We start from the raw sequence: 15,907 nt of genomic DNA, 5'->3' as shown, positions 1-15,907 counted from the left end.
TGTGTATCAAACCTCTCAGTTTGTTTTGATTGGTGCTAATAACTTGTGCGTCTTCTGTACAATCTTTGATCACATGATAAATATGAAACTAAACTAGAAACTGTGTAAACTTGTTTTTATTTTATAACAATTGCAAAACTGGTCATATAAATCACTCTTGTTGGCTTGGATAGAAGCGCGAGATTGGTCTTAGTGTGGGAGGAAACTGGAGTTCCCGGAGAAAACCTACTGTACGTGGTCGGGCAGGTGACCTTTCCACGTCCGATCGGGGAATAGGCAAGTGCCACCCGACCATCCAACTAAATCCTTCATCAAGTACTTCCACATCTTTCCTAGCTGATACCTATATTCATCTTAGAGCAGACCGAATAATTATGTGTTCATGCAAAATTAATTCCACTTCGAATGCCCTGCTTTTCCTTAATATGTGGTTGTTTTTCAGAGATTGACAACCAACAGGAAACGCACAGGAGACTGAAAATTTGCTACAGTCTACATGTATTTGGACCTTTCCTAGTGTGTATATGCTATATAGGAAAGGTCCAAATAAAGGTAGACTGTAACAATTTCTCTGTGGGAAAACCCATACCGAGGAATGGCAGTTTTCTGTTAGCATACAAAAAGACAGTATGATCTAAGGCACAAATGCTTGCAATTAGAACAATGACGTCACGCGGGCCACACATGTTTTGATGACGTCACATATTTGTCGTCAACGTCATAAATTTGGCATGTTCAAGTTGACGGACACTTTTTCCCTGCTACAAAATATAACTTAGTCAAGCCAGGTAAGCATTACACAACTCACATATTCTATATTTTTCTTAAGTTATCCTCAGTTCTTATATAAATTCATGTACTAGTGAAATAAGGTAATTGACAATGAAAAAATATTGTGTGTATTTGTGTGCAAATGAAAGCTATTCATTTCCAATTCAATTTAAAGCAATTATAAATCAAAAGATATGTTCCAAACATAAACAATCTGAAGTTACCCAAATGGACAATTTCTTATAGTAAAAAAAAAGTCAATATCTCCTACCATTCGATTAATTTATACCAACGAAACAATTCAACAGATATCATTAGCTTTTGGGGCATTTCTTAGTTATAAACGGTCTGTGTGTCTATATACAGAGCTTTCTAATAAATCCAGGTTCACTTTTTCCGCGTGTTCTTCCAATCGGTCCTACCGCTTGTGTCGCAATTTTTGTATAGCAAATGAAGTTTATAGTTATGATTATAATCATTTTCATAAAATAATTAATAATCCCGGAAATTGGAACTGTTGATCATCAGGCGACATACATATAACTTGCCCAATCATTGTTTCTCTATTTAGAGGAAGACATGTGTTTTGAGTGTATCCCACTAAAATGTCAAGCCAGTCTCTATTTCTTAAACCTCGTTTGTTAGATTGACGTTCACCTATGCGCCCTTTCCGCCTCGGTTTTGTTTAAGTTTTTAATGGACGCAGGCAAAACACAAAAGTTAATTTCCTCATTTAACACTGTTACCTCTTTTTAAAGTTCCACAATTCTAGCTTCACATTCTTGCATTATTCAATTACATCCCTCTTCTATTTTTCTATTCGGGAGTATAATTCTTTCGAGTGTCGCCCTGCATGAGACGCAAAACGACATAATATCTGATTTTGATAGGATTTCAAATTCTCTCGAATCGAAATCCAGGCATGTGATACAGAAATAGTCGTGGCCTCAATTACATCTCATATATCACGAGTAATTTTGAAGATGACTATTCACATTGGATTCATTATGGCGATGTATTATCCAAATCGGATCTATATATAATAAACGAGGGGAGAACGACGATAAATGATTTATATTTGTATTAAATGTACTTTGAAAGCGAATGTATCCTAAAACCCAAATGAGAAACAGATTTCCTGCTACTTCTTGCACTTCCGGGTTTGTCTTTTGTCATTCTCCCTGTTATTGATCATTTTGCGGCTGATTATTTAGACTGGATCCATTATGTTCTCCTGATTAATACTATATATACTGTTACCGTGTCGATATTTACTCCCTGTATTGGTACAATATACGTTGTGGTTTAAAGAGACATTGCTCCTCAAAACAAAGCCCTCTGTCTTAGTCCATTATACTTACTATCCATGCTTAAAATCATGGGCAATCGCATTGAACTTGTAACCAAAATATTACTGACGCTTGAAGTCTACCAATTAAAGTTTCCTATGCCCTGAGCTCACATGTGACATCTCATGAGACATATATGGAATACTGCTCTTAGTCTGCAGATGTTTTAGGCCGTCTTTCCACGAAGCATTGCGTTTTCAATTATTTGATTAGTCTTCCACCCTTTTTTAACATTTCATGCTCATTCTTTCGGGGTCCCTACTGATTTTCTTTCTGATTTTCACATTTTGGCCCACGTACCAAAGACGAGTCTTAGAAAGACAAACAGCTATATTCTATTCCATATATCACTAACGTGTCCAAGAAAGACGAAACAGCTGTATGATGTCCTCAACATCACTGACGAGTCCTAGAAAGACAAACAGTTGTAGGATATCCTTAACATCACTGACGAGTCATAGAAAGACAAACAGTTGTAGAATATCCTTAACATCACTGATGAGTCCTAGAAAGACAAACAGCTGTAGGCTATCCTTAACATCACTGACGAGTCCTAGAAAGACAAACAGTTGTAGGATATCCTTAACATCACTGACGAGTCCTAGAATGACAGACCAGCTGTATGGAGCATGCAGTCTGATATTCATTATTCGTCATATATTCCATTTCTTCATGTATTTTTAGAATGGATAATTCACTAGCGTACGATCCGCCCAATGCAATGTCCCATTTGTTGTTCCCAATGCTTGTCCAATTTTTGTGCCCATTGCTCTTAGTTGTGCCCAATGCTTGCTTTGCCCAATGCTCTTGTCACTTTTTGGCCAATAATTGTGTTTAAACTTAACCGTGTTAAGGCGAGTATTGAATAGTACAAAGATACCTGTACAACATGGTGATATTTTAACATCAAGAAAGGATATTCTTGTGAATTAAAGACTGTATACTTCCTCACACTACTATAAACAATCCATTTTATGATTTTGATGTTGACGCTGGTGCTTTGTCAGTTGAGGGGTAAACTTATGGTGTATATTGCTAGATTCTGATAGAAAATTTTAAGCTATGAGATGCAATGGCGACTCGCCATAGTATACAAGGGGTGTACCGAGAATTCGATTTACGCCTTTGATATTGTTATTTCAGACCTACCGTTTGCCCAAGAGTTGACTACAACGTTTGCATACAGTGAGTATGAACTATTTTAAGGGGCCTTAAATTGGTTAACAACTTCATAATGACGACATACTATTATCAAGCCGTTTCCCGGGATTCTTAGTTCTTGTTCTTGATTAGGTGTGAAATGGTTTACAATAAATTTTCATTTATTTATTCATAATTTTTGTAATAAACACACACCATTTAGAGATACTTGAACTACCAAAGTAAAGCTGCTGATTTGATTGGCTATTTCCTTGTTGATTACATGAATTTAATGTGAGGTATCATAATTGTGTTTCTTTATGGCGAATTATGAACACTTATACTCCTTAGACTTTTAGACGTAATGTTAGCTGAAGAGCAAACTCATACGAGAAACATTAGCACGGCATCCATATTAAAAACCCTTGAACTGTTATAACGACGAAGTGTTAACAATCCAAGCTTACTTTAAACACTGTAACTGTGCATAACGTATCATCCAAATCGGTTCTAATGTGATATTTAAAGATGAGAGAACGATAACAAATAATTTACATTTGTATTTGCAAATGGATCCTAGAATCCAAATGAGAATCCGATTTCTTGCTACTTGCGGTTTTATCATTTTCCGTGATATTTTAGGAATAATTTTGCAGCTGTTTCCATTATGTTCTCCCTGATCAATTTCATACTATATGTGTCGATATTTACCCCCTATATTGGTACAATATGCGTCGTGGTTTCAAGTTTTCAATTTTTTTTCTCTTAATCGTTCTTTAAAGACATTGCTCCTCAAAACATAACCCTTCAGCCTTTCAGTTCGATTTTGGGCCATTGCACTCGGTTTCTCCTTGCGAGAAAACCATTGGCAATCGCATGTTAATGTAAACATTGCTATCAAAATAATGCTGTTCGTTGATTGTAGTGATGGATAATATGAAATTTCATTTTAATCAATTTGATCAACCCTCAGTGTATATTCATCATATATATTAAGGTAAGATACCGCTCGTGTTGAAATGAATGCACGTCTTTTGATACAGGTCCCACTACAATGAAGTTTCCACCAGATATCCATCAAATCAAACCTGCCTCTGTGGTACTGACAAAACTTGTACCTACTAACCTTCCGAATGGCATCACATGTGACATTCAAGAAACACCAAACGTAGACAACGTTGTAAACGTCGCGATGTCCGAGAGTTCCTCGTCTTCAGTGAAAAACTTCTCAGATAAAGCAAATTCCAAAAGTGGTGTATCCCGTATTACAGATAATTCTCAAGGCGACAGTCTTGGCAAAATAACATCACCAGTTTTACGGAATAGAAGCAATGATAGAAAGATGACATCCCCAAAACGTGATTTGAAACATGAAACTTTAAGGACGTGCACAACAACAGGGAAAGTATACATAGAATCACCAAGGAAACGTAGAAAACTTCTCTTTTCTACCTCTAAGTTTTCTATCTCTTCAAGACATGACGATATAGATTTACAAGTTTGTTCAGATGTTAAAGAGGGCAATATGACAAGCAATGCAAACGAACAAGCATCAACGTCAACTGACAAGCAAGGGTGTAGAACCAAATGTACATTGAATATGCTAAATATACCCACAGTTGTCGGGGTGAATTTTGCCAGTTCTGTGCATGCCTCCAGCACTGTTTCCACTGAAAAAGAGAAAATAAGAGGAACGCTGTTTGGGAAAATAAAACATACCACCGACACAGCCAAACAAGAACCTCGCAATGGAGGAATCAATGAATCTGTCAATGAGAGTACGTCAAAAGAACTGTCGGCAAAAAGCGATGACGTCAAACCAATGACGAATGTCGGAAATAGTGTCTACAAGACAAAGCAACAAACGTGTAAATCAAAAGTGTATGCCACTGAAAGATACAATGATTCCTCAAAGAAGCCTGCTATCTCTGATACTGATACGACCGGTCGCTTAAATCTGCCAAAAGCCAGTAAGAAGTCCAACATCAAAATAGAGAGTATAACAGCAAAGTTAATGCGAGAGAAACAGGAAGCTGCTAATTATCCCGAGTCTACTGACTTAAACGCATCTTCATATTTGTCGAAAACAAATCGCCAAGCATTAATTACCTCTGCGTACACGTCTGTGAAGCCGAAAAACGGACAACTGCCCTTGGACCAGAGAGGCCATCGTTCTAGGAAAAGACCGGTTCAAAAGCAGTACGTGCGAGCTAATTCCGCGATAAACGTACCGTTGAAAGAAAAGTTGCCTGTCAAAGAACGGTGTTCCTCTGTTCCTTCTTCTAGTGCAAGTAAATTAAAGGAAACAAGAAAAATGCTGAAGACGGCAATTTCAGCAAGTGCCGTGAACACCAAAATCGAATACACAACATTGGAGGATTGGCTGGAAGGAATGCCGAAAAACGTTCCAAATATCCTCGTGAAATCCAAATGTGTTTCTAAGTCAAAAGAAATTTCCAAAATGTGTAAAGATAGTTCGGAAACAGCTTCAGCAGAACTCGTTCGACTACAGAAAATGAAAGGTAATGAAAATCCGGAAAATTTGACCAAAATCAAACCTAAACGAAATAAGAAAAAGCAGGGCGAATCGCTCATAGACAAGTCATTAACACCCGGGCCATCCGGATATCGAAAGATCAATGGAGCTGTCATAGGGGAAGGGATCATCAAGAATAAATCGCCAGATAAGCCAATCATCACTAACGAAACAGAAAAGGCCTCACCGAAAGAAAAGCTCAAGTCGAATAGTGTACATATAAAAATTCCAAATTCATTTTCACATACGACAGAGTTTCAGCTTCCTAATGTTGAAGGGTCCCAAATGACAATCAATCGAATATCTCCACCAAAAAACAAACACGTTTCATTAACGTACAAAAATGAACTAGGATCCAACAGTCCAATCTCGTTTAAGTTTTCGTCACAAAAGGGCATGGACGTTCAAGAGAAAAAGACTGATGAAATCAATACCGCAACCCTACCCAATAAAAGTGTCACAGGAGCAAAATCATTGGTCAAAATGGGAAGCTTTGCCATCAGTAAATCACAGGAAATTATTCCAATCAAATCAAGCGATTTGTTCCTTACTCCAGTCACAAAGCCAAATGTCATTACGCCAAGGCGTCTCAGTCGCGCAATATCATACGCTGACTACTGTGCGCAAATGGACGATGCTGAGGCCTCCAAAGATGCAGCGAACAGCAAGCCAAGACGAAAGTCAGAGTCGGATATAATCACTCTGTCCGAATTTAGAAAAGGTGACATAACGATCGACGACGATACCAACGACCCATTGCAAAATGATGAAAAAATCTTAATGAAAAAACTTAACCAATTACATGTAAATAATACAAAGTGTTCAGAAGAAACCTCGCCTCAACATTCACTGTCTACTGATAGTTTGGATGTGCGTGATTGTTCTGAAGAATCAGTAAAACAGGAAAAGAATGACAAAGCGATTAAATCAGAGCTAGATGATGATAATGATGATGATGATAAAGATAGTGTTCATCTCTCAGATCACAAGTACACAAAGACCCCGGACGCCTCACCCGCTAAGCCACTCACTACAGGCATACTCCACAAAACGTCTACCAAGTCTGGTACTGTGGTTATAGGGAGTCGTAATCAGAACTCCCAAGTGAACCGTAAACAGCCAGTATATGCAGTAAAATACGGCGACAAGCTCTTCCTCATACACGGTAAAGATGACAAAAACAGCGGAGCAGCGTCAACTGGTACAAACTCTCCAAAACAGGGAAGATTTAAGGCAATTTCTCCTAAGGTTGAAATTAAAACAGAAACAGCGTCTGCCAATAACAGCAGCCCGAACTTGACTAGAAAGAATAGTCGTAAAGTTAACGCAAATAAATTAATTTCTAAACGCAAATTGGATTTCATAAAGAAGCTGGTATTGAATCAGAAATCTTTGAAAAGGCAAAAGAAGCAGAGCAAACAGCCGACTTTTTATTCTTGTAGATCCAACAGAACCTCCGTTTACAGGAATGCGAAGGTTGTCTACATAACGAGAACGAACGACACAATACAGACCACTACGTCAAGGGTAAATATCACCCTTACCAAGGGCACAGACGCCGAGATAAAGCGATGGAGCAGATACGCCGACTTTAAGGCACAGCTCACATATGAAAACGATGAAAATACATTGATACACATCCGGGTCGATGAGCTCCAGCCTGGGTTCTACAAATTGATGCCAGAAAGTAACGTGTCCCATACAACAACAGTCAGTGTGATTCTGACTTGTCTACCACCTCACCCAGACATCATCGCAGAAGGAGAGGCCTTCATTGCAGTCGGACCTTTGCGAAATATTGTGGACACAGGGGAAGGATCCGAAACACACAGAGGTATGGTCACCATGCAAACTAGGGGAAAATCTTAACTCAATCCTACCAGTTACAGCAATGTGCCACGGTGACCTATACTCAAGTGATGTCAGCTACCGTCCAAAGGTAGACGCAAGTGAGTGGTACGGGGCTGGCGTGTTCGACACTTTTACAAGAAAATATTGTCGTCAGAAAAGAGTCGTGCAGCGGCGCAAGTGGAACAGGAGTCCCTACGAAAAAAAATTCAATTAGTGGCATTGATGATGCAATTACCACTAAACCTATCGAAAGTGTTGCCGATGGTGCAATAGCTACTTAGAAAAGGAGTTGCTGTCAATTGTACAGGAGTCCCTAGGCAATGCCTTCCGTTAGAGGTGGCGTCGATGGCACGAAACCCTAACGACAAATTTCTTCGTTTGAAAATTATATTGATAGTACGCTATTCATATGACCAAGCTTCCAGATGGCATTGGAAATCCTACGACAAACCTTTCAATCGGAGTGACATTGATGGCCAAGGAACCCCTATAATAGTCTTCATTAAGAAGTAATGTTGGCGAAATTAGAAATCTAACCACAAACATTTCAATTGAAAATGACATTGATGGCACTGGAGCCCCTAGGATAGTATGCAGTGAGAAGGAACGTCGGTGGTATTGGAAATCCAACAAAACCTTTTATGAAAAAGAAGCATCGATGGCAATGAAACAACTACGGTAAAATATTAAATTTGAAATGACGTGTGTGGTACAAAGTGAAAACATAAGAATAAAAGATGTTGAATTTGAACGACTATCTACTAGTTTCCATGAAATTTTCACATCATTTAGACATCAATTGCCATTTCCTTAGATAAACAAATCGCTGTTTAACTACTACTGGTTAAGAATTACCATGGCTTCATACACATGGTTAGAGTAAACCAATGGAAAGCTGGTACGACATCATTTTCCAATATGATGAAATACTTTACGAAAAAAAAAAAACGGAAAAAAAACACACAAAAACAAACGTGAAACTCAAATTGTACTGATCCTTCAAGCCGAAAGGACAGTCATATGCCCGAATGTGACATCATCAGGCATTTACTATAAATCATTTCTAATACTGTGAAAGGAATGTCGTACATTCTTTCTATATGATGTAATAGAGCAGAATAAGGACGGAAGCCATTTAGTGTTTTAGATGTATTTTTATTGTTGTATTAATTCATAATAACATCATTGCCGTATATGTATGGACACATAGGGTTACAGAGACATTTTGCATCATGAACTAGATATGCAATTAATAATTCTATGATGTATTTTAATATATAATATTAAAACTCCCAACAATATTGCTATTATATATATATATTGATCCCATCTCCTAATGTAATATAGCACTCCATTCTCTGACGTCCAAACAACAGGATTTACTTTGTTATTGTCTTTCTCTCTTCACACAAAACTTTTCTCTTAAAACTCCCATTTACTCTTCATGAACACATATCCTTTGATAATGTAACACAAACACCCAACCTACCTGTAAAATGACGTAATGGATGATCATACCTGTTAAACTGACGCTATGTGCATCATACACCTGTAAAACTGACGTCATATATGATCATTCATGATCGACACTTGTAAACGTCATGTTTGATCCTACACCTATAAAACTGACGCCATGCCAGATCACACCGAAGTCAACTGAAGTCATACAAGATCACACCTGTAAAACTGTTATGTATGATCATACATAAACCATACGTGTAAAACGTGCTTTTACCTGACACCTGTAACCCTGATGTCATGTGTGATCATGCCTGTTAAACTGACACCATGTGTGATTATACACCTGTAAAACTGATGTCAAGCATGATCAAACACCTGTAAAACTGACGTCGAGCATGATCATATACCTGTAAAACTGACATCATGCATGATCATATGGATATGACATGTGTTATCACAAACTGTTCACCAGTACAATAAAATATTGATGGTACAATACAAAGGATGATGAGCCATCTTCTACTGTTTGTAGGCAGGCTTTGATAGACTTCAAACCATATCAAAAGTAGGTACAAAATTGTAACATAAGGTATACAGGTATAGAATGTACTGCAAAATCACACACAAATGAACAATCTATGAAAATGCTGATGATCTGACATGGAGTATAAAAATACAAAGAAATGTCAATATGTATACCCAATTTTCTACAGACAATGAAGTTGGTCACAAAGACACTATCAGACTACATTTTTTGGCATATTTTAATGAACTTTTATTAAGACTATCATATTGGACACTACTGATTTCTTCTAAAATATGGACTTATTGCTAAATGTGTCATATATTACATATTCTGTACAGTACAGTAAGTGTGTTTTAGGGCCTTGCTTACCTTGAAACTTGACCTTGAGTATTAAATCCTGGTTAGGGGAGACAACTCTCACTTATTTCTATCTTACAAAAAACAATGCTTTTTTTACTGTAATAAGGCTTATATGGCAAGATAGTATCATTATTGAGAATTAAGCTTTATAGTTAATTAAGCCAATTTGTTGGACACATCACAGCTCATTGTACAGGTGAACATTTGGACAGTTGGGATTCAGATTATCACAAAACTAAGACAACAATTAGTTACATACACAGTAATATTATGGTTTTACAATCATCGGTACATGTACTTAATTTCAGAAGGCGGAATATCTCACCAAATCATCATTTGACCAAATTTTGGCTGGACATCTAAATAGTACATTTATCTCTGTTCAAAGAGGGAATTCCTTTGACTTTCACTAGATGTGGAAGACATGGAAATGGGATTTTGTTCAAATTATAAAACAGTCATACCAACATTTATATAAATACTGATAGTTGGATATTATTATGAGTGAAAAAAGAATTATTGATCAAACATCCCATGAAGTGAAACATGTTTGTTTATTTTTCATGATTTATACAAGATAATTAACATGGTCAGACTAGAAATTCGACTAAACAAAAATAGCAAAAACAATTATCAACAATTATGTTTGCAGCAAATGTTATATAAATTAAACCTGCATATGTGGGGCTGTCTGGAGACTGACAACTCCTCTGGAAGCACTAGCTTGGTATATATTGAATTTACAATATTAATTAGGATCTTGTTTATACTGAAGTTCCAGGTCTCATAGAGAAAATCTGATATGTAAATGGCAATGGGGCAAATATCCCAATGGTTGACAACCAACACAGAGATAAACTGAATTATATAGGGGAAAGTCGGGTAACTTTGATCACTTCAGTTTCTCTCGAGATTTGAGAGGTCACATGATCGATTTTAGGCTCTGCGTCGCTTACGTAAATGAAAATAGGGTCGAATGCTCCCAAAATACAAAAACTACATGGTCTTCCTCTATAATTGGAGTTTAGAAGGGAAGAAATGTGTCAAAACTACGAGTCGGGTAAATTCGATCATGCGTCGGGTAAATTCGATCAGCACTTCGGGCAACTTCGATCACTTCCGGGTTCACATATATTTGGGAAGTTGTACATATCGATTTTGACTGAAAGCTTCAATCACAGGCTCGAATAAAGTTTATATCAAATAATTCCACCTTCAATAATCATCCATTCAATTGGGATGACTATACATTATTGGTAGAAAGTTCAGATACAACGACAGCACTTTGGGCGGTGTCAAGTTTGTTTTTTCCTTTCTTCATATACGTCTCTGATATTATTGTTTGTTAGAAGCATGCAGTCCGAATTTTTCTGACGATCTTGCGATAACGTATACCTTATATCTCCAGTATAACATCAGAACCCGTCGGATTGATAACAAAGATAAATTTTATTCCACGTCTGTGTGGTGTATGCGAATATGTACATTCGTCTGTATTGTCTATACATATACATTTCTACTAGTATACTATTTTGCCTTAACTTCAGACGACTTCAAATGTACAATACAGCGAACAATGATTTGAATTAAATTTAATATGCACCTAATTATCAACATTTTAAATACTAGTACGTACAGTGATCGTTAAGATATCTTTAACAACCCGATAATGAATAATATAATGACTTATATTGGTTGTACTCGTAGTATGGAGTCTACGTTTTAACTCTTAGATACTATCCATTTGTCCTAGTCACTTACATTTGTATCATAGATAAATTCTCTATATTTGTTGTTGTCAATTACGCCACCCATTGTTAATAACATAGACTTTTTACGAAAGTGTTCTACTGTTATTTTTTCTGATGATATTTATATTGACGAAATATCAAATACACTATATTGTTATGATGAGACGTCCGTATTATGACAAAATGTTGCCATATTTCAACTGATCGAAATGAGATAACTACTCTCCTGTATTCTCTAAAATGTTTGCTTCAATAATAAAAATGTATGTCAGTACAAAAGTGAATCAAAATGATTATATGATAATATTGTAGTGGCTCTGTGATGTCGAAGAAATAAATGACCATATATTTGTTCGTGAATTGTAAGAATGGCGTTATTGTGTATTTGCTGGTATCAAGTAATAAATTATAGTACATGATTGTCTTGTGTTATCGGAATAATGTATGATTGAGTGTATGGTATACAATTTATCAAGTAACAAATGGCTCGGCATCGATACAATTTCTATTATGTATACGTCGCCGTTATCGTATTGGGAAAGTTGACCTGTAGTACGTACATGTACTTTTTTTGCTGAATACTGATCTTCAATATTTAAAAAAAAAAATAGTTTAAGCTTGAGAAAGAAAATTGAGCTTACATGCATGTGTACACGTTTAGCATAGTGATAAAACTGTAAAGAAAATTAAATAAACAAATCACAGCAACACATCAGATTGGCGTTCATGCTATATCTATTAAACTTTCAAAGACAAAGTGTAAATTGTCCACACATTTTTTTCTAGTTCGATTTTACTTCATATTGGATTCCAAAAGAAGACAGAATGTTGATTGCCCCTTGAAGTTTGCTCTCGTCATGTACCTTACATCCGACTCTACACTTTTGTTGTGGACCTACACGTTTATACTTCACTTTAGCCTCTTCTTTGGGTTTTAACCGCCATGTGTGGGATATACTGAGTTTAAAAAGTTTAGAGATGACAAAGGCATGATTCCTCGTTATGTACGCCCTCTTCTTTCCATCTTTGGAGGCAACAGCGATCGCGTTAATATCTTTAGGGTTTTCCGGTTCCCTTTGGAGCAAATATCCCTCTCCAACTTCTAGATGCCGGTAGCCCCAGTGATGCATCCCAACAACTGATATACCGGGGATAATAAGATACTTCATCCTGTAAACCTATGTACCGGTAGACTACAGTTGACCACGCCCCTTTTTAACAACCACGCCCCTTTTTTAACATACAAGTTTGATGCCTGGAACCACATATTCATTTGTGACTGAAGGATCTAGTTTGGTACGGAGAACCACTTCTGAAATATTATCTTATTTTCAAAATAGTTTTGAAAGAAGCAAACGACCCATTTTACAAATAATCATAAAATGATCGTGCATATTGGCTTCGATTACGTGTGATCGAAGTTACCCGCATCTAGAATATTGCCGTGGAGGGTAACTTCGATCATTTAGAATAGCTTATTTAAAATATATGTATTTACACATAAATCAAAAACTTATATAATTCGTTAGTTTTAAGTTAGAATATTCCAATTGTGATACACGCATTTTTTAAAACAATTACTTACTCTCTCAGCGAATAAAAATCTCTTGAGTAAATGTAGTTGAGTTTCGTAATCGAAATAGCCGCCTTTTGGAGGTGTGTTCATCATCGGAAAGAAACAACCAATCATATCGCTTCACGTATATTTCGTCATGTGACATGTATTCTTTTTATAACAAAGGGGATTTCCAGTTTTTCCAGCAACGATGTTTGAAAACTGTGTTGTGGAGTAATCGTAATGTATGTGAGAATAATGTAAAGTGATCGAATTTGCCCGCATGATCGAAGTTACCCGACTTTCCCCTAACTCCATCCCTTTTTGAATGGATTTTGTAAATAATCTTTAAACATTTGATTCTCAACCACATCAAGCAGGACGTTTTTTCTTACTTTGATTGCAAAGGAATGTAACAGTTTTACCTGATACTCATATAGATCATTTTCAATTTGACAGTGTTCATAAAGTAACAAGTTTACCTCAACAAATGTTGGTAATTGTAAATATACAAATAAAACTTAACCCAATGTTACTCAATTTCCCCACTATCCAACATCCCCAACTAAAGTCTATAAAAATATTCAATACAAAATTTGTTTCTATGGTAAAAACATATAATGACAATGTTGTTCACAACCATTTATAAAATGATACACACATTTAAAATAGAAAGTCATATATAAATTTTCATATAAAAATAACACTCATTTCATCTATTAAAATTATCAAATGAACAATTCCTTTTAAAATGGATATGAATGATATACACCCAGGACATTACATATATTTAGGATTGCCAACTTGTTACCAAGGATACACACATATCTATTACACAATCCCAGAAAATATCAAATCTCACAACATCTTGAGGACTGATTTTGCAGCCCAGCAGTATCAGCACAATTCTCCAAACACAAAACAACAAAAAGGGGAATAACTCTATGTGGAGAAGGAATTCAGGAAAAAAATAACAACAGATAAGACATTAAAAATTAATTTGGAATGTATATCAAAAGTAAAATCTCCACATTACATTGTTTGTCAAAAAATTAACAAATCTGTTTCAATTACAATATATTGAATCAAGCTTTATATAAAATAGGAATGTTATCAGAGAACTGCTCAACAAGTTACTTTCCCAAAATGCTGCTATTTCCTGATAGTTCTGCAAGATATCAAACCTCTCCTGACAGTGCATCATGACTGTAAACCATAAGGTGTGACAAGTCTAAATTACCCTTTAAGGATAAAACTATATAGATCTCATTTGCTTATGCTTACACTAAGCATAGAAGTCCATTATCATACAAGGCTAGATGCATCACAAAATTCTTATGTTCGTCTAACCACAGTAAGATACAGGTCAAGTAGGTTATAGATAACTGACTATACATGACAAGGACATAAGAGGATTGGAAAGTAGAGTGATCATTCCCACTGATCATCGTTCATACAGGTCATGTGATCACTGCTGCAGAGTTTCCAGGGAGACACAAATGACCGTCCACACAGGTCATGTGATATTTGCTGCTGAGTTTCCATGGAGACACAAATGACCGACCACACAGATCATGTGATTGCTGCTGCTGAGTTTCCATGGAGACACGAATGACCGTCTCCATAGATCATGTGATCACTGCTGCTGTGTTTCCATGGTGACAAGTTTGACACAATTTGGGTCAGCAGTACTCTTCCACACTGCGTAGGTCAATAATGTTGTACAATATTTGCTGAACATCAGTGTCCATGTGTCCCTGTGTATGAGAAACAGTGATTTTGAAGGAAACATATCTAAAGATGGCTGATGTACCTGAGCATAAGTTTAGTGGCAGTTTTATATTTTGCAGAAAAAAAAATTAAAATGCTGAACTACCCAATGCAGAATTTGCAATTTCCATGTTGTTTCATTGACATGTCACATGGTAAGAAATTTATAAAAATTTATAGAAATTATAACTTTTAACTGTTATGTCAAATTCACATTACAAGCTAATACATCTTTGTGGAATTTCTATCCCCCATTTTCCTGACATATTACACCATTGCAAGACTTCTCTTCTCTCATCTATCATCACCAAACTCCATATTACACCATTGCAAGACTTCTCTTCTCTCATCTATCATCACCAAACTCTATCACATTTGGCTGAGCCCATTGGAAACAATGGAAACAGCAGAAATTAAACTTGTAACCAAGTCTGAAGGAAATCTGTTAACAACTGTTTCAATTATTTCACGGAAATGGTAGAAAACATTCTTAGTTAATCAAGGGGCCATAACTCCATAACATAAAGTCAAGCAAAAGTGCTTATCTACCTTGGCCGAGTCCTGAAGGCATTTAACCTGGTTACCAAGTTGGAAGAAACACTGTTAAATCTGTTGCAGTTACTGCATGAAAATGAAGCATGACAGACGGAAGGACGGCAGAGGGACGGACAAACCAAAATTAATATCCCCCATTTCACTTTAAGCTGGGTATTATAAAATGCTATTATCATGGTTGGCATGAAAATAAAATTTCTTCTTTATACCAAAAAAATGAGAATTTTTCTAGCATATTTAGGTACTAGGCCCCTCATTATATTCTTGAAGTCTCTCTAACCC

At 36.4% G+C, this 15,907-nt stretch overlaps 2 protein-coding genes across 9 annotated transcripts in view; one reads left to right on the top strand and one right to left on the bottom strand.

The window, feature by feature from the left end:
* The first annotated feature begins 707 nt into the window (after nt 1-707).
* Nucleotides 708-9,599, top strand: LOC117334841. Its single transcript, XM_033894660.1, has 3 exons — nt 708-788; nt 3,264-3,305; nt 4,304-9,599. The coding sequence occupies exon 3, from the start codon at nt 4,315-4,317 to the stop codon at nt 7,663-7,665; it is 3,351 nt and encodes a 1,116-aa protein (XP_033750551.1). The 5' UTR covers nt 708-788; nt 3,264-3,305; nt 4,304-4,314; the 3' UTR covers nt 7,666-9,599.
* Nucleotides 8,786-15,907, bottom strand: part of LOC117334842 (ankyrin repeat domain-containing protein 24-like) — an 83,439-nt gene continuing 76,317 nt past the window's right edge. For all 8 annotated transcript variants that reach the window (XM_033894662.1, XM_033894663.1, XM_033894661.1 and 5 more), the window contains one exon: nt 8,786-15,057. In XM_033894662.1, coding sequence (XP_033750553.1) covers nt 14,983-15,057 — 75 coding nt within the window. In that variant the 3' untranslated portion in view covers nt 8,786-14,982. The remainder of the gene's footprint in view (nt 15,058-15,907) is intronic.

The sequence above is a fragment of the Pecten maximus genome, chromosome 9, assembly GCF_902652985.1.
Source record: "Pecten maximus chromosome 9, xPecMax1.1, whole genome shotgun sequence".
NCBI classification, from domain to species: Eukaryota; Metazoa; Mollusca; class Bivalvia; order Pectinida; family Pectinidae; genus Pecten; species Pecten maximus.
This window is presented reverse-complemented; position numbering and strand designations above follow the sequence as displayed.